Below are 25,772 nucleotides of genomic sequence, written 5' to 3'. Positions count from 1 at the left end.
AAATACCAATTGTTTAAACGTTGTTTCCCTATAACCGTGCCTAGACCGCGTCTGAACACCGACTATAAGGAACAATAGGAAGTTAGACCTGCTCATAGGTAGGTTTAACCGCAATTTCATGGCTAGCCATTTGAGATGGACCGACTACTGCGCAACAGACAGTTAAGAGAGCAGCGAATCGACATAATATACATTATAATGACAACTTCGGCGCCTTAGGGACAGATTTTACCCTTTAGAGGAATATGATAGCGAACATTTTTGATTGCGCTTTCGTTTCAGAAAGGACTAGGTTTCTCCTCTGCGTCATCACCAAAGACCTACTCTAGCGAAACCGAAACTGTTATGACGTCCGCAACTAATTTACGCATTGATTTGGGGAAGCAGGAGCTTGTCCTTTCGGGGGGGGGGGGGGGGTCACGACGTTGCCAATCGTGCTGTTTGAATCTGATTCATGTCCCGTTTGATTCCAATTCGATTTTGGGAGTTGAATTTGTTCAGAATTTCTTTCCAAGCCTTTGCCTTCTTCGTCAATGTACCTATTATTTTCCACAGCTGAAAATGCCCTTCCCAATTCCGCCAGCAAGGACAAAAAGTTTTTCTTCTTCGCTAAAATTGGCTGCCCTCGTGAGACATTGTTTAGCCATTGACTAGCAAAAACACGGTTCAGTCGCGTTTGAAAAATGCATTTAAACGACGTTTAACCGTTAGCTATCAAGACAACGTCTAAACCGCGAATCCGTAATAACGTAATGTCCGTAATAACGGGGTTTTACTGTACCATATTACAGGAAATAATGCTCTTCGATTGGTTCCTGGTCTCGCGTACACATTGGTTAATGGCAATTATATATGTAACAGGAAACTTAACAACATCTTAAGAACGTTTTCAGGCTCAAATTGTCAAAAAAAATAACAACGTTCAACTTAAGCCCAAAAATTAGACGTTTGTAAATAAAAGAAAGAGTGTACCCGGTATTGCTTCAACAGTATCTGAGTTATTTATAAGAAAACTTACCAGTGCAACTCTGTTCACATGTATGGTAATAAAGTGGTGAGTCAAAGCATTCCATATCTTGACAACCTCCTCCTGTACATGACTGATAACATACGCCATCTTCCACACTGTCGCATTCGTCAGGAACAATATCCCCTATGGTACACTGGTCTTTGTTAATTGTACACCTCTGTTCACATTTTTCTGCTTGACTGTCACACTGGAGATTACAATTGCCCTTGGTACAACTTTGCTCGCAGCTGTTGCCGTGACATTCCAGGCCACATCCGCCACCAGTACAAGACTGCTCACAAGTATCCGCTTTACAAATCACTGTCTTGCAGTTTCCAGCTGTGCAGCTGAATACGCATTTTGTGGGGGCGGAACATTTCATGTTGCAATTTCCCCCTGTAAATAAGGCAGACGCTAATTGTTACTTACTAGCAACAGTTTACATTACAGTAATGACTGCACCGAGCATAAACAACAAATTCCAATGGCACTAAATGACCTACAACTAGGACAGAAGTTTTGGGACAAATTCTTATTCACGTTATTTCCTGTTATGCGTGCGACATCGACAGTAACATTTATACAGGAATAAAAACTATCTCCTCCTCAACACCCACCCCCTAAAAGGATTGGTTGAATTCAACATTGTTTTAAAGAGAGGGGTTGAAGAAGTTCAATACGATTAGATATAAATAGCATACATGGCTTCTCCACCAGATCATAATAAATAGCATGGATGCATTGTAACATTTACCCTAAGAACGTTTTGTTGACCATTATAGGCGCCAAAATGCACTATTCTATGAATATAAATTGTCTTAAAACATCCAACATCCAACTGAGCCATCTTTTGCGACAATGGAGATATAGAAAGACTGAAGCAATTTCAAATGGGCACAAGTTTAGAAAGTTACTTTGTATACGTGAGTCAATACTGCATCGATAAGGCTTAAGGGGTAATCTTAGCAAGGTAATGTTTTGTTTCTGGAGGTCTCATATCACCTTCGGTATCTGTGGCTTACATGAATTGTCACCTCGTGTGATCTACTACAACACCAGTTCAAAACTGACATCACATCATTCACTTGTGTGACTCTGATACACGTTTTTCACGAGAACCATTTTCTATAGGACCGTTAAGGATAACATTAGACTTAAAAAAACATACCCCAGACTGAGAATCAAATAACAGCGTTTTTATTTTGACCACTCGATTTATTTTTTTGGAAACGAGAAGTATGAAAACGAGTAAAATAAAATAAAAATCATGTTAACTTTTAGTCTATATAGGAGTCTGGTTACCCGACAGCCATGCAGGAGTTTATTGGCACGAAATCTTGTACTGGACTAAGGCGCGCATGCAAGCATGCCACGGGTAACTTGGTACAGAGGAAGCCCGCTTTACGTACACCCTACTCCACACATTTTCCTTTCAAATTAACCCACTTAATAAGAACATCCCGTAATACGGACACTTTTTATGGTCGCAACGGTGTCCGTAATAACGGGGTTTGACATTACAGGAGGTAATGTTCCTTCGATAGGTTCCTGGTCTCGCGTACACATTGGCTTATGGAAATTATATTAAGAACATTTTCGGGCTGAAATTAAGAGCGTTCAACCTGAGCCCCAAAATTAGACGTTTGTATATAAAAGAAAGAGTGTACCCGGTATAGCTTCAACAGTATCTGAGTTATTTATAAGAAAACTTACCAGTGCAACTCTGTTCACATGTATGGTAATAAAGTGGTGAGTCAAAGCATTCCATATCTTGACAACCTCCTCCTGTACATGACTGATAACATACGCCATCTTCCACACTGTCACACTCGTCAGGAAGAATATCCTCTATGGTACACTGGTCTTTGTTAATTGTACAGGTCTGTTCACATTTTTCTGCTTGACTGGGACACTGCAGATTGCAGTTACCTTCGGTACAACTTTGTTCGCAGCTGTTGCCGTGACATTCCAGGCCACATCCGCCAGTACAAGACTGCTCACAAGTATCCGCTTCACAAATCACTGTCTTGCAGTCTCCTCCTGTACAGCTAAATTCGCATTTTGTGGAGGCGGAACATGTCATGTCGCAATTTCCACCTGAAAAAAGGAAGATGTTAATTGTTACTTACTACGAACATTTCATGTTACAGTAGTGACTGCGCCGATCATATACGACAAATTCCAATGACACTAAATGACATACAACTAGGAAAGACGTCTTGAGGCAAATTCTCATTCGCGTTATTCTTGTTATACCTGCGACAAAAGCATTTCCGATATTCTGGAATGAAAACCACATGTCCCTGTACCCTCAATGTGTTTGAAAATGGATAGTATGGCTTCTTGGTCAGATCGTAAACATGCTATGAAAAATAGAAATTTATCAGGCATGGGTTGTAATATTTAGGTCAAGCCATCTTTTAATTGTCTACCATTCTGCAGGCGCCAAAGTACACTATGTTACGAATACAAATTTTCTTAATTGAATAAATACTGACATCCAGGAACAACCAACTTATCCATCTTTTGACACAGATACAGAGACACTGAAGCCATTTGAAATGAGTACAAGTAGTATAAGTCGATACTGCGAAAGCGTAGGCAGTAATCTTAGCAAGGTAAATATATTTTGTTTACCAGTAAGTAATTGCCGGGAAAATTTGGAAAATTTGGGTGATCTTCGGTTATCCTCCTTGTCCGTAGTCTGTATTTTGTTACCAATGGCTCTTTCTCAGGGCTTAAATAGTTTTAGAAAACCTCGAAATCTTCCGAGCGTCCTGGTCACGTGATTGATGACGTCACCACGGTCACAATGTTATGGAAGGTACTTCAAGTAAACACCATGCATATGTAAATTTATGTTGCAATGCGCCTTAAACTCCAGATTTTCGCTTTTTGTGTCCTTTGTGTGTAGCCCCCTTACCTTTGAGATGCATGACTGTTAATGGCCATTTCTATATACCTCACACCAATCTCTGTCTGACTACATTGATTAAATTTCAAATTCAAATTTTTCAAACGCGTTTTGGGGCGTGGTCACGTGACTGATGACGCATGACATTAAATCTTATATGAGGAATATTTTATGGAAATTGTTATTTCCACGTGAGATTTTTAGGTGCAAAGGATTCTGGAAAGGTTCTTATTATAATAATATATTACTTATTATTAGGAGTACAATCTGAGGTGAAATCCGTCCGGCAACGGACTGCTGACCGGACATCGTTGGTGAGGTACAAAGCCGGACAGAACTGTCCTGGGGAATAAAGCACATCGCTGGTTTTCCTCGAAGGAACCAAAAGGCCGATATAGATAGTCATCGACGAGGTTCCCGCCACTGATAAAGAGAGGAGGTCAACTGCAGCTGCTGGTTTTGCTAAACAGTGTTCTTGGTAGACTTGGGAAGAGGCAGAACAGAGAAACCTCAGCTGGCCAAACCTTGTTCAGATGGAGCCGCTGCCAATCAGCTTCCTCCTCAGAACGACCTGTGGTCTCCTCCCTACTCCAACAAACCTCAAGCAATGGTGCATTATCGACGACGACACTTGCTTTGAATGTGGCAATGTGGCAAAAACTGAGTTTATGGTCATTAGCTCAAGCCAAAAACTGCAGTCTTTTAATGACAAAACAATAAATTTTAATGTAGAGGGCGTCAAAATAAACCAAACAGATAATAGCAAAGCTCTCGGACTCAACATATGTGAAAACCTATCCTGTAAGGAGCACATACACGCGATTTCAAAAAAAGTCGCTCCCAGTATCGGTGCACTTAAGCGAGTATACAAAGGTCTTATCGAACCACAGTTTGATTACTGCAGTGTTGTTTGGGATGGCTTGTCTCAACAGCTGAGTGAGAAACTACAAAAACTACAAAATCGCGCTGCCAGAGTAATTACTAAATCAAGTTATAATACGAACTCTAGCTATCTTCTCAACTCTCTCAGCTGGGAAGACTTATCCGTTAGAAGAACGAAACAAAAAGTAAATTTAATGTACAAATGCGTTAATAAGCTCGCCCCAAATTATCTTTGTAACATGTTCACTCCGAGAACTTTGTCCTTTGATCTTCGTGACGCAAGTCAAAAATTGTACTTGCCGAAACCGAGAACTGACTACCTGAAGCGTAGTTTCAGTTATAGCGGAGCTTCTCTTTGGAACGATCTTCCTGAGGATATCCGCACTACAACATCTCTACGCAACTTCAAGAGAAGAATTGATAAATGGCTCTCTGTATCGGACTCCCACACGGCAAATATGTAAACCAGTAAATAGAAAATGATACTTAAGATGAATTTCTTCATTTCCTATTGTTATACTGATATTTTTACCGTTTTTAAATAAAGGTTTCATTCATTCATTCATTCATTCATTCATTCATTCATTCATTCATTCATTCATTCCACTCGTAGCCGTTTTTTGTCTCATCACTCGGAAGAACGTTGCGTAGCAAGACAAAGCTTGACGGGACGTGCTCGCTGACAAAACAACAAGGGTTTAAATTGGTGATGTCACGAGACAACTCGAGTCCTCGGTATTTTAGAACAGCACAAATTTCTAGGGAGACCTTCATAAGAACTACTAAATTCGTTTAGATCGTCTACTTCCAGAAAGTAGGATATTTTCATTTGACTACAACTACTAGAATCCTTTGCCGTCATGGAGTTGCCCTATTGGCAAAAAGAGTCCAAGGAATTTGCCAGTTAAGGGGTTAATAGATCGATTAATCACTTAGAAAACTCACCAGTGCAATATTGTTTACACGAATGGTAATCTTCGGAATTGAAACACTCCAAGTCGCAGCCTCCTGCTGTACAATTCTGCTCGCATACTCCATTGTCTAAGCTGTCACACTCTTCTGGGACAATTGCCACAGCATTGTTCACAACGAAAAAGAGCGCCAACAGCATCTGCATTGTTGTTCTCATTCTCGGCGTAAATCGTCTGCAGTGAGAAACCTGTGCGTGAAAACTAATCATAGATGTGTGTCTTTTACAAGCGCAAATTCCAAGTAAAACTGTAGAAAGATCAGTAGATTATTATTGATACTTTTATACAATATACTTGTGAATTTTTTAATTTAAAAACGTTTTTTGTAAAATTGATCAATTCAGCCCTTGGGCAAAGGAAATGTCAGCTTTTGTTCAGTGACTCTTTCAAAAGGTAAATTCGACCATACTTGCCGCAATGAACATGTAAAATAAATTTAAGGTTTGCTTTGCCAGATTTCTTAAACCGCAATTACTAAATGTCTTTAGCTACGAATGGCCCGGATGGAAATGGATTATGAGGCTACGTACAGGTCACTCTACTAGCTAAAGCCAATTTTTAAAGTCAGATTTTAATGTCACTTCAGCGCACGTTTTTAAATGGACACCGCCGTTTTATAACATTATCAACTGCATATGATAGACATAGTCTGCAGTGTGACATTAGCCTCCACCGTTTTGGGTCGATTACTTGATTTATTTTCATTTACTAGCCAAAATCTTTTTTTGTTTAATCAACATAGGTGAACATGTTCTGGGGTTTTGAGTAGTTCCCACGAAACTATTACGATGATTTAAATTCCAATAAGTGAAAACAACTCAGCTGGATCAATAAAACATGTATCCTGAATAGCAATATGTGAATCCTGTCGCATTTAAAGGTGTCATCATTTTGATCAGCAGATTGGTTTTAATTTTTGTTTGAATGTTAACTAGTCACGAAATGTAGCTATTCTGGTTTTGGGTTTCTACTTAAAGGACGCTCCAAAGCGTTGACTAGGAGATACGCCATTAGTAGCGCCAGGAAGAGCCACTCATCAGAAGATTACTTCATGAATCTTATGGGCTAAGCGTGGGAACAACGTCAGCTGTAGAAAGTTTGGCCCCCACAATATTAACAATCTCTGCTTGTATTGTAAGTTTTGGAAAAGAAATATTTGGTTCTACTCATTTTGAAATGGGGAGCGATTTTGTGTTTTCATAGCAGCGTTCTTGACACCTCAGTAAAGAAATTAAAATTTGAGTGTTATTCTCTTTTGCCCAATTTCCTAATCAAGTGAAAACGACAATCTCTCCAAGTCAATAAAAAAACTTTTGGGTTTGTAATTTGCTATCAGAGCATTGCACGAACTGAGAAAATTCAAGAAACGTTACACCTGAACGCAAAGACGCGATGGATGTTTTGCCGAAAGTTCTACCTCGTCATTGCCCATTTACCGCTGATCAGATTGAACTACAAACTTTTCGTAGAATTCAGCGCATCACACCCGTCACTAAACTTCGTATCATTATCTTCATATATTCCCTCAGACCTACGTGCAGCAGAGTTTTCATCCAAGTGTTCGTATTTTTGCAGATCAAGATGTGTTCTGCTCTTCAAATGTCTGACAACCGATTCTAGAATGAGTGGATGTCAATACATGGGTCATGCATTGAACTGTAAATGTCCAAAATATCAACTGATGAAACTACGATGAGGCCTTTGTTACCTTTTCTTTTATAACGGAAAATCAATCGTGGAGTCAGTGGCCAAATCGATAAAAGTTTGATTGTTAAGCCACAACTAGATTGGAAACGACCAATAGCCATCTTCACTGGCCTGTAAATCGGGCTGTTATCGACACCGTCGAACGATACTTCATGCTTGGAGCATCAGACTAGAAAATCAGACTAGAAAATGTAAAGCGTATTATTCGATAAGACCACTCCTTTATGACACCTTCTGTTGTCGTAGAGTGAGCAAGCGGCGGAAATTTGAACCCCTGACATGAAATTAAAAGGAACTGAATAAAGCTATAATTCTACCTACCGTGCCTCTTCTGAAGTCCCGAGATTAATGGTTTTCACTGATTAGTGGACGCCAGTAGGCCACTTTCATGATGACGTTATTTTACTACAACTACCAGAATTCATTTCGCTTTTCTTTTCAAATGCAAATTCTTTTAATCCTAGTGGACAGAAAAGAACAATAGCTCTAATTAGCATGAGAAAACTAAAACCAGAAGGATTCTGGTAGTTGTAGTAAAATGACGCCATAGAGAAAATGTCCTATTTACTTTACTTTACTTTTTTTAACACGGTAAAAATCCATCAGCTTTTGGTACAATATAAAATACAACTACATTATAATATTTAATAACAATAAATGTTTCTAAAAAGTCTTATTCATTATTACACTAAACTACACCTATTTTCCATGAATGCCGTGTATCTAAAAGGATGGTTTAGCAATTGCTTGAAATGATTTAGAGATTTCGCTTGCCTAAGACTGCAGGATAGACTGTTCCAGAGAGTTGCACCTCTGTAGCCGGAAAGCTCTTTTTTAGGTAGTTAGTTCTTGGTAAAGGGACATTTAATTTGTTTGTAGAGTCCCTTAAGACATAGCCTGGTGTACTGCGCTCAGTAAACATAGAGGATAAGTATTCAGGAACCAGATCATTAAGAGCTTTGAACACCATTAAAGCTACTTGAATTTGACGCTGGGCAATCAGGTCTTTCCAACCAAGTTGTTGTAACAAATACCCAGGGTCAGCATTATAGGAGGAGGACGTCAAAATGCGAGCAGCACCATTCTGCAGTTTTCGTAATTATTTTGAAAGCGCTTTGCCGCAATTTCCTAAGAAAATACTACAATAATCGAAATGGGGTCGTACCAAGGCATTGTAGATGTAATGCAGTATTTCTGGCGAAACAAAAGGTTTAATTCGCTTTATGGCACCAATGCCGGAGGCAATCTTTTTGGATAGTTTGTCGATATGACTATTGCATGTCATATTATCATCAATAAGAATCCCAAGTGATTTAGTAGTGGAAACTTGTTTTATTTAACAATTATTCCATGAGCGCGCGTTGGATATGAGATGGTAAATAGCCAACGAGGCGCTAAGCGCCGAGTTGGCTATAACCAATCTCATATCCAACAAGCGCGAATGGAATAATTGTTTTATTAAATTATCCCCGTTTGGATATTGATGTTGAAGTTTTAAGGATTTAATTTTAAGTAAAAATTTCTTTTAAATTAAAACGACCGGATGTTGACTTGGGTGCGAAACTTAATGATCACATGACACGCGCAGCTCATTGCAAACGGAGTTGAATGAAAACTCGAAAGCGAAGTAGATCGGACAAAGCCAGACATCTCAAATTCAAGATACGTTCAAGTGTACAAGAAACAACCTTTCTGAGACAAGCACTTAAGTGCCTTTGAAGTTCCAGCTAATCGAGAAGCGTGATAGTTGAGCACATTTGAGCAAATGTTTTGCTGTGTGGTGCCGAGCGAAGGAAGGGATCAAGGACGGCTTCTTTTATGCTAAACTGAATTCCTCGCAGACGTTTTAAAACACTTAAGGCAAGCCGAGTCCAAGTGTACGAGGTACAACCTCACTGAGACAAGCATTCACTGCAAGTTTTTAAACTTCAAGCTTATCGAGAAGCGTAAGAGCTGTGCACATTTGTGCAAATGTTTTGCTGAGTGGTACCGAGCGACGGAAACGAACATTATGGCCGCCGCTCGTACGGATTTTATGGATGAACTTTACTAACTGGAGTCCTCATAAATGCGTAGAAACGGAAAGGCAGGCATTAAGCTCTTCTTGAGAAATTTCTTCGATCGGTTTTAAACTCTTACCGCCAGGATTTGCAAGCCATCCTGAAATTTTTGAAGGTAACCGGTTGTTATTGTTTTTGTCGTTATGTAATCGTAAAATCGTGCAATTTTTCTGATTTTAAAAGAAACTTAAGAGATACGTACAATTAAATAGTGTCATGCCGAACTTTGTGGCTTTTATTGTTGTCATTGGCTGGTATTTCTTTTCTTTTCTTTTATTTTTCTCCATTTTTCCGAAGAAACTTTCGCTTCCCGCCCAAAAAAGTTTTTAGCTTAGTGACACCTGGGGCAATCGTTTTCCATATAAGGTCAAACTACGGTATATGAGCTGATAACCGGGATTTAGTGAGCCAATCAGAACGCTAGAAATGCAATATCCGAGGCTGAGAATTTAATAAAGGAACATTATCTATCGAAAGTTCAAGGGATTCAGATAATGTACTCAGTTTTTGTCTAAAATCAATTAACATAAACTCGGTTTTAGTCGTTTTCTGGGTAAGTTTCCGTAAGTTGGCAGAACGATAAACAATTTGGCAAATCATTGATGTAGATCAAGAATAGAAGGGGACCTACGATAGTTCCCTGAGGGACCGCCACAGCCCAGAGAACAGACTTTGGACAGCGAACCATTGACGACACATTTCTGGGTACGATTATTTAGATACAACTTAAACCAATCATAATAATAATAATAATAATAATAATAATAATATGATATTTAATAATATTTAATACTTATATTGTGCTTTTTTCTATAAAAATACTCAAAAGCGCATTACAATATTATTAATAACTAAATTAAAAACCAGTAAAATTACCCGATAAAATTACAATATTTAAAAATAAATAAATAAATAAATAATTAACTAAAAGCCTTCTTAAATAAATATGTTTTAACAGAGCGTTTAAAAGATTCGATTCTTGTATTCCGTACAGACTAAGTTTAGCTAAAAGTCGGTGTAATTTTGGGCTAACATGGATGGTTCGTTGTTATCCCAGAGGGGGGGTGGGCACTCCTTGACTTGCCGAGATGTTTTGCTAAATTTCCAAACTTCAAACATTTACAAATCACAGAATTTATTGTAGCGTTTGCGAACTCCTCTGATTATGAGAATGATGTATTATTCAGTAATGACACAGGCAAACTCGGAAAAAGAAATTCCGAGTGCTGGCTCCTATCAGGAGTCGAACCCAAGACCTTCCGAATGCTCCACCACTGAGCTACAGGAGACTCGTGGGAGTTAAGGTCATTAAACTAGGTTCATCCTGTGATTATGCTCTTAACAAGCAGATGGTTAAGTTCATTTCTTCCTGTTTTGATTTAAGAAACAATTTTTTACCAAATCATATAATCTGATGAAGTTTAATTCTCTTCTTCGCCTTCTTTTTTGTTGTGCTTTGTATTTTATGTTTCCTGATTAGTTACTAAAACTTTAGAACTTTTTTTGACACCCAGTGTTGTTTGTTGAGAGGTTATATTTCTTGATTGCAACCCGGCAGCGACTTGTTGGTTGTAAGCCGTCGGGGATGGAGAGAGGAGCGAGGGGAGAGGGTCTACTTATGCTATTCCTTCGGTTTTTTATTTCTCGACAAGTTCGACTACAGTTAGAAGACAGAGAGGACAAGGCCAAAGTTTGATCGATAATAACTCCGCACACCAAAAGACGCCAAGATTAATGCTATAAACAAAACCGAAAACACCGCATAAAACGATTTTGTTTCATGCAGGAGAGGTGTGGTTAAATCTGTAGTCTAACGACAAACAAAACTGTGGCCCACCGATTCCGTACCTTAATGGAATTTAGAAATGTTGGTGTTTTAAGAAGGGGTGAAAAACCCTTGGTAAAACTTCCACAAAGACTCTTGGAAAAAAAGAGGAAAGATCAAACAAACAAACACAACCCATATGACGCTGACTCCGAATTTGAACCTGAGCGGGCCACACGCGCAGATGAGAGGCGTGTGTTCTTACCACTTCCGGCGCCATCTCTGCACAACATGTACATGGGTTATTTCTATATCTTTAAACAATTGACCCATTGCCTGCAAATCCCCTTGATTGTTCCTTTAATTCCTTCTACTCTTGTTGGCCTTTGTTCATTAAACGATGGCTTTGCAGCGACACTACGTTAAATAATGTGGAAGGGAAGGGGGGCAGGAACCTTATTATTGAAAGAGAGACCAAAACTACACTTGCAAGTGAAGATTGTTTTATTGCTGGTAATACAAGGCAGTGCTACACGATGAACAAACGGGTTTCCTATAATAACCCGTTACCTATGCATTGAAAATCTTGTAAATCCTGGGTGAAGTGTTCCTTTTCGAGGATTCATCAACAGTGCGAACGTCACGCGTTTTAAAACTCTTCGATGGCGCACTTTCTTCTATTAAATATACATCTCTGACGACATGTTTCTGCTTGATTGGGACACTGGAGATTGCAGTTACCCCTGGTACATCTTTGCACGCAGCTGTTCCCGTGACATTCCAGGCCACATCCGCCACCAGTGCAACACTGCTCACAAGTATCCGCTTCACAAATCACTGTCTTGCAGTTTCCAGCTCTACAGCTAAATACGCATTTTGTGGGGGCGGAACATTTCATGTTGCAATTTCCTCCTGTAAATGAGGCAGACGCTAATTGTTACTTACTAGCAACAATTCATGTTACAGTAGTGACTGTGCCAAACATATACGACAAATTCCTATGACACTAACTGACCTACAACTGAGACACAAGTCTTGGGACAAATTCTCAGAGGAATCCCGCTTTACGGACACTGCTTATTAAGGACAGTTTTCTTGGTCCTGCTCCACACATTTTCCTTCAAATTAACCCGCTTAATAAGAACATCCCATAACACGGCCACTTACCACATTACAAGAAATAATGCTCTTCGATATGTTCCTGGTGTGGCGTACACATTGGTTTGTGGAAATTATATATGTAACAGGAAACTTAACAACATCTTAAGAACGTTTTCAGGCTCAAATTGCCAAAATATAAGAACGTTCTACCTGAGCCCCAAAACTCAGTAGACGTTTGTATATAAAAGAGAGAGTGTACCCGGTATAGCCTCAACAGTATATGAGTTATTTATAAGAAAACTTACCAGTGCAATTCTGCTCACATGTATGATAATAAAGTGGTGAGTTAAAGCATTCCATATCTTGACAACCTCCTTCTATACATGACTGATAACATACGCCATCCTCCACGCTGTCACATTCGTCAGGAACAATATCCTCTATGGTGCACTGGTCTTTGTTAATTGTACACCTCTGTTCACATTTTTCTGCTTCACTGGGACACTGGAGATTGCAGTTACCCTTGGTACAACTTTGCTCGCAGCTGTTGCCGTGACATTCCAGGCCACATCCGCCACCAGTACAAGACTGCTCACAAGTATCCGCTTCACAGATCACTGTCTTGCAGTTTCCAGATGTACAGCTAAATACGCATTTTGTTGGGGCGGAACATTTCATGTTGCAATTTCCCCCTGTAAATAAGGCAGACGCTAATTGTTACTTACTAGCAACAATCTATGTTACAGTAATGAAAGTACCGAGCATAAACGACAAATTCCAATGACACTAAATGACCTACAACTAGGAGAGAAGTCTTGGTACAAATTTTCATTCACGTTATTTCCTGTTATGCGTGCGACAGCAACATTTATACAGGAATAAAAACTCTCAATCTCAATCAACACCCACCCCTTTAAATGATTTGTGCAATTCAACAATTAAATATGGATTGCACGCATGGAAACCCTTTTGTCCACCATTGCACGGGGGCCAAACTGCTCTATGTTATGAATACAAATTCTCTTAAAACACATTGGGCCGATTATTTAAACGAAGTTTAAACAGCGTTTTGAAAGTCGTCGTCTAACCCATGTTTAAGCCATAAATACCGATTGTTTAAACGTTGTTTCTCTATAACCGTGCCTAGACCGCGTCTGAACACCGACTATAAGGAACAATAGGAAGTTAGACCTGCTCATTCTTGGTTTTCACGTGACGTCACCAAATTCTAGAATTCAAAACTGAGGGGCCTACAAAATTTTTACCTTCATTCAAGGAAAGATTACCTAAAAATATGCCTGTTCACAATTTCTTAGCTCGATGTCGTGCTTCCTTTTGAAAATAGAACAGTTTCAATTTCCGAGTTTCCACCGTGCGTGACATCAGGAGGACGGCCGTGACAGAGCTTTTCCCTATCTTAAAAATGACTCTTCGGGTGATTTTCAGCATTCTAAACAATTCAAGTTTGAGGAGAAATATTAATCTAAACATTCGAAAATTTACAAGGGCAAATAAACCTCTTTTCTGGCAAAAGTGAACTCAAGATGTTTTTTCCTATTTCCGGCCGCCATTTTTGTGCCCCTCAGAGGGACACAAACATGGCGTCTCCATACTAAGCTCTATAAATTTATGTGGAACATTTTGTCAAATAACTCGATTACGGAATGCCGCACAGACCTGACACTTGGACAAATGCCTTATTTATTTATCCTCTATACTATGTCAATTTCTTGACTTCATTCATGAAATGGTTTCGATTTTTTTTCTTCAATGGCGTGACAGTGAAAACCGAGAATAGGTAGGTTTAACCGCAATTTCATGGCTAGCCATTTGAGATGGACCGACTACTGCGCAACAGACAGTTAAGATAGCAGCGAATCGACATAATATACATTAACGACAAATTCGGCCCCTTTATAGGGACAGATTTTACCCTTTGGAAGAATATGATAGCGAACATTTTTGATTGCGCTTTCGTTTCAGAAAGGACTAGGTCTCTCTTCTGCGTCATCACCAAAGACCTACTCTAGCGAAACCGAAACTGTTATGACGTCCGCAACTAATTTACGCATTGATTTGGGGAAGCAGGAGCTTGTCCTTTCCGGGGGGCGGGGAGGAGAGTCACGACGTTGCCAATCGTGCTGTTTGAATCTGATTCATGTCCCGTTTGATTCCAATTCGATTTTGGGAGTTGAATTTGTTCAGAATTTCTTTCCAAGCCTTTGCCTTCTTCGTCAATGTACCTATTATTTTCCACAGCTGAAAATGCCCTTCCCAATTCCTCCAGCTAGGACAAAAAGTTTTTCTTCTTCGCTAAAATTGGCTGCCCTCGTGAGACATTGTTTAGCCATTGACTAGCAAAAACACGGTTCAGTCGCGTTTGAAAAATGCATTTTAAACGACGTTTAACCGTTAGCTATCAAGACAACGTCTAAACCGCGAATTAGCAGTAAACAAGGGCTAACCTAGACTTAAAAAATCGGCCCATTAACATTCAACAACAACCAACTGAACCATTTTTTGCGACCTTGGAGATACAGAGAGACTGAAGCCATTTGAAATGAGGACAAGTTTAGAAAGTTACTTTGTATACGTAAGTCAATACAGTGTCTTACAGTTTCTACCGCTTCAAGTGAAGTCACGGTGACCGTCTGAGCCAGATGTGATCTGACCTGCTTTCTTTACCTCACCTTTTCTAGGGGCTTCCCTTTCAATTGCGGGCAGTGCTGTCCCTTAAGAGGGCTGCCTGGACACTTGCATTGCTGCCTCAACAAGCTGGTGCTCAGGGGGTCGGCTAGAGCTCCGACCATCAAGTGCGAGCCGCCTGTGTGCAGAGCACCTGCTGGCAGCTCCCAGCTGCTTAAGCCTGCTGCCGTCGCATTCACTTCATCGCCACAGGGCTTCCTCCATTCTCAAAACAAGACGACTTGGACAGTTCCAAACCCAGTTGGTGTCGTGCCTCCACTAGACATCCTCTCTGTTTCTGAAAGCCTGATACAATGTGTTGCTCAGGAGTGCAACAAACATTCTTGACGAAGAGATCGCCCCGCACTAGCAGCTCACTTACTGGTTGATGTCATCTGTTGGCCTCAATTAAGGCTCCTCCGCATGCCATCTGGTGTTCGTGCCATTGGATCTAGAATGAGTTCTACTGCCGCTTGCACCACCAGACATTCTGCTGCCGATGCCTAGACATGTATCCTTAGTTAAGGAGGGACGAGGGTACTATCACTTACCCAAGGTTAACCCTTAGACTAGTGGAGGGAAGGAGTCGTATTACTTCTCCATTCTAGACTGACTCTAAGCAAGGTCTAGCCACTGTCAGCATGTAGACTCTCTGCAAGGAAGGAAACTCTCGGCCATCCCCACAGAAAGACTCTTGGTTGGTTCGGGGGGCAAGGAAATGAAATTGAGAGGCTCTTAGAAGAGAAGACTAGACGCCCATCAAGGCATTGCGAAATACAGAAAGCGTGCTAAAGCCTCAGTCTAGTAGCCAGGTTTAAGCAAGCAATTGGAGGAAGTGGTAAACAAGTGCCCAACCTCTATTAAAGGATGGGTCAACGCAGTCGAGCCAGAGATTCCTTCAGATCTCCCAGATCGCCCATGGCAGAAAGCTGCCGCTGACGTATTTGAGCTCAAAGGCCAACACTACCTCCTTGCTACCGACTTCTTTATTCGAATTAAATTTATGCAAGGCTGGACTGCGTAGAAAACTTAACACGACGGCGACATGATAGAGACCAAACCGAGAATCAACAGAATGCAGCAACCGTGGACAGCTGTTTCGAGCTGGTTGGCTCTCGTCAGCACGGTGTAGCACAGCAAAAAGTAGAACACCAACGCGAGTCGAGTGTTCTACCAAATGCACGTGGTAGCCGATTACGGATGGGCCCAAATTCAGACATCCGTCCACGTCATAGCGCGTGACTACGAACAATGAACAAAAGAACTGAAATATCATGTCGCTGTCGTCAAGTTAAATGAGAAAAGTAAAACTTTCCTTCGTAGGTACATGGCCAAACCATGTTAAAAGGTACAGCATATCGGATCTAAAAAGATCTACGATCCAAAACATAAAAGCAAACTATAAGCAAGGAACCGCACAACGAAAATGCTGTAGGTATACGCAGGATCTGTAAATGATCTAATCAGCCAAAAATATAAATGAATTAAATTTGTGCAAGGCTGGACTGCGTAGAAAACTTAACACGACAGCAATCGGCTACCACGTGCATTTGGTAGAACACTCGACTCGCGTTGGTGTTCTACTTTTTGCTGTGCTACACCGTGCTGACGAGAGCCAACCAGCTCGAAACAGCTGTCCACGGTTGCCGCATTCTGTTGATTCTCGGTTTGGTCTCTATCATGTCGCTGTCGTGTTAAGTTTTCTACGCAGTCCAGCCTTGCATAAATTTAATTCATTTATATTTTTGGCTGATTAGATCTTTTACAGATCCTGCGTATACCTACAGCATTTTCGTTGTGCGGTTCCTTGCTTATAGTTTTCTTTATTCGCTACGTCGAAGAAGCTGTCTCGTACAAAATCGCCAGATGTAATGATCCACCTTAAGTCCATCTTCGCAAGGCAAGGCATCCCGGATCAGCCTTTGTCCGGTAACGGCCCACAGTTCTCCGCGAATTCATTCACCAAGTTTGCAGAAGAGTATGGATTACCCACATCACAACCAGCCTCACATACCCACAAACAAATGGCCAGGTGGAACGTGCTTTGCAAACGATGAAAAACTTGCTCAAGAAAGCAGCAGATCTCTACAAGGCTTTGATGACTTACCGTTCTAATCCCCTTGAGAGTGGAATCAGCCCAGCAGAACTATTGATGGGGTGGAAAATCCGCACAGGAGTCCCTACCCAGCGCACCATATTGTGCCCAAGCTGGCTATACTTGGCGTCACTCAGCAAAAACCCTTCCAGACCTCCTCCTGGAGAGCGCCTTTGGTTACCAGACCAAAAAGCTGAGGGGACTGTGGTAGACAGAGCTGGTACCCCACGATCCTACATAGTGGAGAACCCTAATAGCCAGCTGAGGAGAAATAGACGCCAACTGAACCTTCTCCCAGGAACCCCCAAAGACGAATTCTAAGCAGACTTTGCAGCCACTAGCTCCACCTCTCCTGTTGTTGAAAAGACCGAGAGTCCCCTGCACACAAACACTCTTGCGAAGACCTCTGCACCTGTTGCTTCGAGAAGAATCACACTGAAGCGGTCGGAAAATAAGATTACCTCAACGTTTAAGAGTCTAGTGACTGTGAAGTTAATCATTCATCTAAGAACTTGAAAACTTTGCTTACTTGTTACCGTTATTTTTAATCTCAGAGAATAGAACTGTTTTATTCTAATTTCACAAGGACTCCTCATTGCTTGTTTAGGATAAGTTGTTTTCTACTCCGCATGGAGATGTGATTTTAGGTATTATGTAAGACTATCCCAGTAGTCTTTGAGGGCAAAGGAGTTCGCCATATGCTCGGGTGTCAACCGGCAGTCATGTGACCTTCGTGTCGTTTCATTAAATGTGTTGTGCTTATAATTCAGTCTTATTTATGCCTCACTATGTTACACACATGACCGACGAAACTTGGCAGCCATTCTAGGCATTTTTCAATGCAACAATTGTCAGCGTTACTGCAGATCCCGAGCGGTTCTGCCCGCCCACATGAGAGCCTGTTTGCGATAGGCCTCAACTCAAACACAAGACAGTCATCTTCGGCAACTAAGGACAGCCATACCTGCATCGATAAGGCCCAAACGGTAATCTGAGCAAGGTAATATTTATTTTACTCGTAAGTAATCGCTGGAAAACTTTGCATGACCTTCGTTTATCCTCTAAAAACTTCAGCCTTTTTTGAAGCCAGTTTCTGAAAGGTTCAGAGACTCTTCCGTATTCTGCAAGAGGTCTCTTTCCATATCTGTGGCACACATGAATTGTCACCCCGAGTGATCTACAACAACACCAGTTGACAAGTGATGTCACATCGTTGACTACTGTGACTGTGATACACGTTATTCATAACTTTAACCAGAGAAAGCCCGCTTTATGGACACCCGCTTAATACGGGTACTGCTTATTACGGAGAGTTTTCTTGGTCCCGCTCCACACATTTTCCGTCAAATTAACCTGGTTAATAAGAACATCCCGTAATACGGACACTTTTTATGGCCCCAACGCTGTCCGTAATAACGGGGTTTTACTGTACCACATTACAGGAAATAATGGTCTTCGATTGGTTCCTGGTCTCGCGTACACATTTGTTAATGGCAATTATATATGTAACAGGAAACTTAACAACATCTTAAGAACGTTTTCAGGCTCAAATTGCCAAAAAAAATAACAACGTTCAACTTGAGCCCAAAAATTAGACGTTTGTAAATAAAAGAAAGAGTGTACCCGGTATAGCTTTAACAGTATATGAGTTATTTATAAGAATACTTACCGGTGCAACTCTGTTCACATGTATGGTAATAAAGTGGTGAGTCAAAGCATTCCATATCTTGACAACCTCCTCCTGTACATGACTGATAACATACGCCATCTTCCACACTGTCGCATTCGTCAGGAACAATATCCTCTATGGTACACTGGTCTTTATTAATTGTACACCTCTGTTCACATTTTTCTGCTTGACTGTCACACTGGAGATTACAATTACCCTTGGTACAACTTTGCTCGCAGCTGTTGCCATGACATTCCAGGCCACATCCGCCACCAGTACAAGACTGCTCACAAGTATCCGCTTCACAGATCACTGTCTTGCAGTTTCCAGATGTACAGCTAAATACGCATTTTGTTGGGGCGGAACATTTCATGTTGCAATTTCCCCCTGTAAATAAGGCAGACGCTAATTGTTACTTACTAGCAACAATCTATGTTACAGTAATGAAAGTACCGAGCATAAACGACAAATTCCAATGACACTAAATGACCTACAACTAGGAGAGAAGTCTTGGTACAAATTCTCATTCACGTTATTTCCTGTTATGCGTGCGACAGCAACATTTATACAGGAATAAAAACTCTCAATCTCAATCAACACCCACCCCCTTAAATGATTTGTGCAATTCAACAATTAAATATGGATTGCACGCATGGCTTTTTCGTCGGATCAAACAAAATCGCATACAATGTGACATTTACCCCAAACCCTTTTGTCCACCATTGCACGGGGGCCAAACTGCTCTATGTTATGAATACAAATTCTCTTAAAACACATTGGGTCGATTATTTAAACGAAGTTTAAACAGCGTTTTGAAAGTCGTCGTTTAACCCATGTTTAAACCATAAATACCAATTGTTTAAACGTTGTTTCCCTATAACCGTGCCTAGACCGCGTCTGAACACCGACTATAAGGAACAATAGGAAGTTAGACCTGCTCGTAGGTAGGTTTAACCGCAATTTCATGGCTAGCCATTTGAGATGGACCGACTACTGCGCAACAGACAGTTAAGAGAGCAGCGAATCGACATAATATACATTATAATGACAACTTCGGCGCCTTAGGGACAGATTTTACCCTTTAGAGGAATATGATAGCGAACATTTTTGATTGCCCTTTCGTTTCAGAAAGGACTAGGTCTCTCTTCTGCGTCATCACCAAAGACCTACTCTAGCGAAACCGAAACTGTTATGACGTCCGCAACTAATTTACGCATTGATTTGGGGAAGCAGGAGCTTGTCCTTTCCGGGGGGCGGGGAGGAGAGTCACGACGTTGCCAATCGTGCTGTTTGAATCTGATTCATGTCCCGTTTGATTCCAATTCGATTTTGGGAGTTGAATTTGTTCAGAATTTCTTTCCAAGCCTTTGCCTTCTTCGTCAATGTACCTATTATTTTCCACAGCTGAAAATGCCCTTCCCAATTCCGCCAGCAAGGACAAAAAGTTTTTTTCTTCGCTAAAATTGGCTGCCCTCGTGAGACATTGTTTAGCCATTGACTAGCAAAAACACGGTTCAGTCGCGTTTGAAAAATGCATTTTAAACGACGTTTAACCGTTAGCTATCAAGACAATGTCTAAACCGCGAATCCGTAATAACGTAATGTCCGTAATAACGGGGTTTTACTGTACCATATTACAGGAAATAATGCTCTTCGATTGGTTCCTGGTCTCGTGTACACATTGGTTAATGGCAATTATATATGTAACAGGAAACTTAACAACATCTTAAGAACGTTTTCAGGCTCAAATTGTCAAAAAAATAACAACGTTCAACTTAAGCCCAAAAATTAGACGTTTGTAAATAAAAGAAAGAGTGTACCCGGTATAGCTTCAACAGTACATGAGTTATTTATAAGAAAACTTACCGGTGCAACTCTGTTCACATGTATGGTAATAAAGTGGTGAGTCAAAGCATTCCATATCTTGACAACCTCCTCCTGTACATGACTGATAACATACGCCATCTTCCACACTGTCACACTCGTCAGGAACAATATCCTCTATGGTACACTGGTCTTTGTTAATTGTACACCTCTGTTCACATGTTTCTGCTTGACTGTCACACTGGAGATTACAATTGCCCTTGGTACAACTTTGCTCGCAGCTGTTGCCGTGACATTCCAGGCCACATCCGCCACCAGTACAAGACTGCTCACAAGTATCCGCTTTACAAATCACTGTCTTGCAGTTTCCAGCTGTGCAGCTGAATACGCATTTTGTGGGGGCGGAACATTTCATGTTGCAATTTCCCCCTGTAAATAAGGCAGACGCTAATTGTTACTTACTAGCAACAGTTTACATTACAGTAATGACTGCACCGAGCATAAACAACAAATTCCAATGGCACTAAATGACCTACAACTAGGACAGAAGTTTTGGGACAAATTCTTATTCACGTAATTTCCTGTTATGCGTGCGACATCGACAGTAACATTTATACAGGAATAAAAACTATCTCCTCCTCAACACCCACCCCCTAAAAGGATTGGTTGAATTCAACATTGTTTTAAAGAGAGGGGTTGAAGAAGTTCAATACGATTAGATATAAATAGCATACATGGCTTCTCCATCAGATCATAATAAATAGCATGGATGCATTGTAACATTTACCCTAAGAACGTTTTGTTGACCATTATAGGCGCCAAAATGCACTATTCTATGAATATAAATTGTCTTAAAACATCCAACATCCAACTGAGCCATCTTTTGCGACAATGGAGATATAGAAAGACTGAAGCAATTTCAAATGGGCACAAGTTTAGAAAGTTACTTTGTATACGTGAGTCAATACTGCATCGATAAGGCTTAAGGGGTAATCTTAGCAAGGTAATGTTTTGTTTCTGGAGGTCTCATATCACCTTCGGTATCTGTGGCTTACATGAATTGTCACCTCGTGTGATCTACTACAACACCAGTTCAAAACTGACATCACATCATTCACTTGTGTGACTCTGATACACGTTTTTCATGAGAACCATTTTCTATAGGACCGTTAAGGATAACATTAGACTTAAAAAAACATACCCCAGACTGAGAATCAAATAACAGCGTTTTTATTTTGACCACTCGATTTATTTTTTTGGAAACGAGAAGTATGAAAACGAGTAAAATAAAATAAAAATCATGTTAACTTTAAGTCTATATAGGAGGCTGGTTACCCGACAGCCATGCAGGAGTTTATTGGCACGAAATCTTGAACTGGACTAAGGTGCGCATGCAAGCATGCCACGGGTAACTTAGTGCAGAGGAAGCCCGCTTTACGTACACCCTACTCCACACATTTTCCTTTCAAATTAACCCGCTTAATAAGAACATCCCGTAATACGGACACTTTTTATGGTCGCAACGGTGTCCGTAATAACGGGGTTTGACATTACAGGAGATAATGTTCCTTCGATAGGTTCCTGGTCTCGCGTACACATTGGCTTATGGAAATTATATTAAGAACATTTTCGGGCTCAAATTAAGAGCGTTCAACCTGAGCCCCAAAATTAGACGTTTGTACATAAAAGAAAGAGTGTACCCAAGATAGCTTCAACAGTATCTGAGTTATTTATAAGAAAACTTACCAGTGCAACTCTGTTGACATGTATGGTAATAAAGTGGTGAGTCAAAGCATTCCATATCTTGACAACCTCCTCCTGTACATGACTGATAACATACGCCATCTTCCACACTGTCACACTCGTCAGGAACAATATCCTCTATGGTACACTGGTCTTTGTTAATTGTACAGGTCTGTTCACATTTTTCTGCTTGACTGGGACACTGCAGATTGCAGTTACCTTCGGTACAACTTTGCTCGCAGCTGTTGCCGTGACATTCCAGGCCACATCCGCCAGTACAAGACTGCTCACAAGTATCCGCTTCACAAATCACTGTCTTGCAGTCTCCTCCTGTACAGCTAAATTCACATTTTGTGGAGGCGGAACATTTCATGTTGCAATTTCCACCTGAAAAAAGGAAGATGTTAATTGCTACTTACTAGGAACAGTTCATGTTACAGTAGTGACTGCGCCGACCATATACGAACCATTCCAATGACACTAAATGACATACAACTAGGACAGACGTCTTGAGGCAAATTCTCATTCGCGTTATTCTTGTCATACCTGCGACAGAAGCATTTCCGGTATTCTGGAATGAAAACCACCTGTCCCTGTACCCTCAATGTGTTTGAAAATGGATAGTATGGCTTCTTGGTCAGATCGTAAACATGCTATGAAAATTAGAAATTTATCAGGCATGGGTTGTAATATTTAGGTCAAGCCGTTCTTTTGTCTACCATTCTGCAGGCGCCAAAGTACACTATCTTACGAATACAAATTTTCTTAATTGAGTAAATACTGACATCCAGCAACAACCAACTTATCCGGAAGCCATTTGAAATGAGTACAAGTAGTATAAGTCGATACTGCGAAAGCCTACGCAGTAATCTTAGCAAGGTGAATATTTTGTTCACCACTAAGTAATTGCTAGGAAAATTTGGAAAATTTGGGTGATCTTCGGTTATCCTCGTAGTCCGTGGCTCTTTCTCAGGGCTTAAATAGTTTTAGAAAACCCTCGAAATCTTCGGAGCGTCCTGGTCACGTGATTGATTACGTCAACACGGTCACAATGTTGTGGAAGGTACTTCAAGTAAACACCATGCATATGTAAATTTATGTTGCAATGCGCCTTAAACTCCAGATTTTCGCTTTTTGTGTCCTTTGTAAGTAACTCCCTTACTTTTAAGATGCATGACTGTTAATGGCCATTTATATATACCTCACACCAATCTCTGTCTGACTACATTGATTATTTTCAAATTCAAAGTTTTCAAACGCGTTTTGGGGCGTGGTCACGTGACTGATGGTTCTTATTATAATAATATATTACTTATTATTAGGAGTTCAATGTGAGGTGAAATCCGTCAGGCAACGGACTGCTGACTGGACATCGTCGGTGAGGTACAAAGCCGGACAGAACTGTCCTGGGCAATAAAGCACATCGCTGGTTTTCCTCGAAGGAACCAAAAGGCCGATATAGTCATCGACGAGGTTCCCGCCACTGATAAAGAGAGGAGGTCAACTGCAGCTGCTGGTTTTGCTAAACAGTGTTCTTGGTCGACTTGGGAAGAGGCAGAACAGTTGGCCAAACCTTGTTTAGATGGAGCCGCTGCCAATCAGCATCCTCTTCAGAACGACCTGTGGTCTCCTCCCTACTCCAACAAACCTCAAACAATGGTGCATTATTGATGACGACACTTGCCTTGCTTGTAACGAGATACGAGCTACCCTAGAGCATGTGTTAGCGGCTTAAGATAGCTCACTGCAGAGGTGCACCTGTAGAGACAACAAAGTGTTGAAGGTTGTAGCCGACATCACATATAGACCCAATGCCCTGGCATCAGCAAAACACCAGCTAAGGAAGAACTCAACGAAGTAATCAAGTTCGACAGGGAGGGTGAACAGCGTCAACCAGTTGCTTTAAAGAGAACAAAACGGTCCAGACTGCTGAAAGGAGCCCAGGACTGGCAGATGATGGGTGACCTCCCTAAAGGCTTGCACTTCCTTGCTCACGTTGCCATCACAAATGAGCACCGGGATATTTTAATTTGCCGACTCCTGCAGACGTGTGCACCTCGTTGAACCAACTGTACCTTGGGAAGGGAACTTTAAGTTCGCCAACGAGCGGAAGAGAACTCGATACGAACCCTCACGAGCTAATTGTGAAACCGAGGCTGGTCCTGCAGCGTTGAACCCGTTGATGTCGGTTGCAGTGGCTTCATCGCTAGATCGACCATGTCCATTCTGTCACCATCGGACTATCCAAGAAATCTCGGTGATTAACCATCAAGTCGCTCCAAGAGAAGACAGCATCCAATTGGATCTGGCAATCATCACTCAGTGCTTCACGTATCTTGGATTGCATTGGCCAAAACAAAAAAGCTTGCATTGACCAAAAACGCTTTTTCTCTGCTATCCCATGCACATAACTGTGCACCTGGCAAAGACTCTTGAGATCTGCTGCACTCTTTACACACAGCAGGAACCTTTGAGGCCTGCAGCTTGCATGCTTTATATGCCATATGCTTAGTGGTATGACACCTGAGTGGGCATCACCTAGCGGCACCTGTTACGGGCGACGCCAGGAACTGTAGTCCCGTTGATCTGTGATAGCCGAAACTGCACTAGATCCTGGTCAACGGCTGATGAGGCTAATGCCCCGCAGTTCGCAGTTCAAGTTACTGTATGATATTCTGTGTCTTTTAGGCTGGTTCGAAGGTGACTGGTCTAGGAGATGGCTGCAGTCGGCCTTCAACGGTGGCGCCCAAGGAAGCAATCTCTCGATACGAACACTTTTAGCGTCTCAATCGCTGTGAAATTACCTCCCACCCCTGGTTTCGTTCAGAGGTTTCCCTCTACCCCTCCGTTCCAGCTTGATGATGCCAGCCTGAGAGCTCCTGCAATGGCAAGTGGCTCGAAAACACACTTATAAACCGAATACTTACCGATTGGAGCTTGTACTAGTCTACACTCGAAGCCGTTTTTTGTCTCATCACTTGAAGGAGCGTTGCGAAGCAAGACAAAGATTGGCTGTGAGGGAGACTAAGCTTGCACGGGACTTACCGATTGGAGCTTGTACTAGTCTCCTAGAGTTTCTCAAAGGGAGCCTCCGGAGTACAAACCAAGAGAAACTGAGGTGGACATGACGACAACATATAGGAAACAGCTGCAAAGACCCAAGCTTCAGAGACAATTTGCCAGAATCGATAAAATGACTGATTTCATGTAAAATTCAGGACCATCATTCTCTTTGGAATTTGATTGTAATATCTTATCATATTTATTCAATAAAATTATTGGTGTTCATACAAAATATTGTCCCGTGTCCGTTTTTGGGTGCTGCTAATTTGAACAGTGACAGGGAA

The 25,772-nt window shown here is 41.2% G+C and overlaps 1 protein-coding gene across 1 annotated transcript in view; it reads right to left on the bottom strand.

The window, feature by feature from the left end:
* Nucleotides 1–25,772, bottom strand: part of LOC146486172 (uncharacterized) — a 74,141-nt gene that overhangs the window by 38,670 nt on the left and 9,699 nt on the right. The window contains exons 4-11 of the mRNA XM_085096896.1: nucleotides 22,429–22,812; nucleotides 20,725–21,111; nucleotides 18,859–19,245; nucleotides 12,715–13,101; nucleotides 11,965–12,220; nucleotides 5,751–5,875; nucleotides 2,723–3,106; nucleotides 1,019–1,405 (exon numbers count right to left, since the gene is read on the bottom strand). Coding sequence (XP_084953022.1) covers nucleotides 1,019–1,405; nucleotides 2,723–3,106; nucleotides 5,751–5,875; nucleotides 11,965–12,220; nucleotides 12,715–13,101; nucleotides 18,859–19,245; nucleotides 20,725–21,111; nucleotides 22,429–22,812 — 2,697 coding nt within the window. The remainder of the gene's footprint in view (nucleotides 1–1,018; nucleotides 1,406–2,722; nucleotides 3,107–5,750; nucleotides 5,876–11,964; nucleotides 12,221–12,714; nucleotides 13,102–18,858; nucleotides 19,246–20,724; nucleotides 21,112–22,428; nucleotides 22,813–25,772) is intronic.

Source organism: Pavona decussata, unplaced genomic scaffold, assembly GCF_977016875.1.
Source record: "Pavona decussata unplaced genomic scaffold, jaPavDecu1.1 SCAFFOLD_21, whole genome shotgun sequence".
NCBI classification, from domain to species: Eukaryota; Metazoa; Cnidaria; class Anthozoa; order Scleractinia; family Agariciidae; genus Pavona; species Pavona decussata.
Note: the sequence above shows the minus strand (reverse complement) of the source record. Positions and strands in the feature narration are given on the sequence as shown.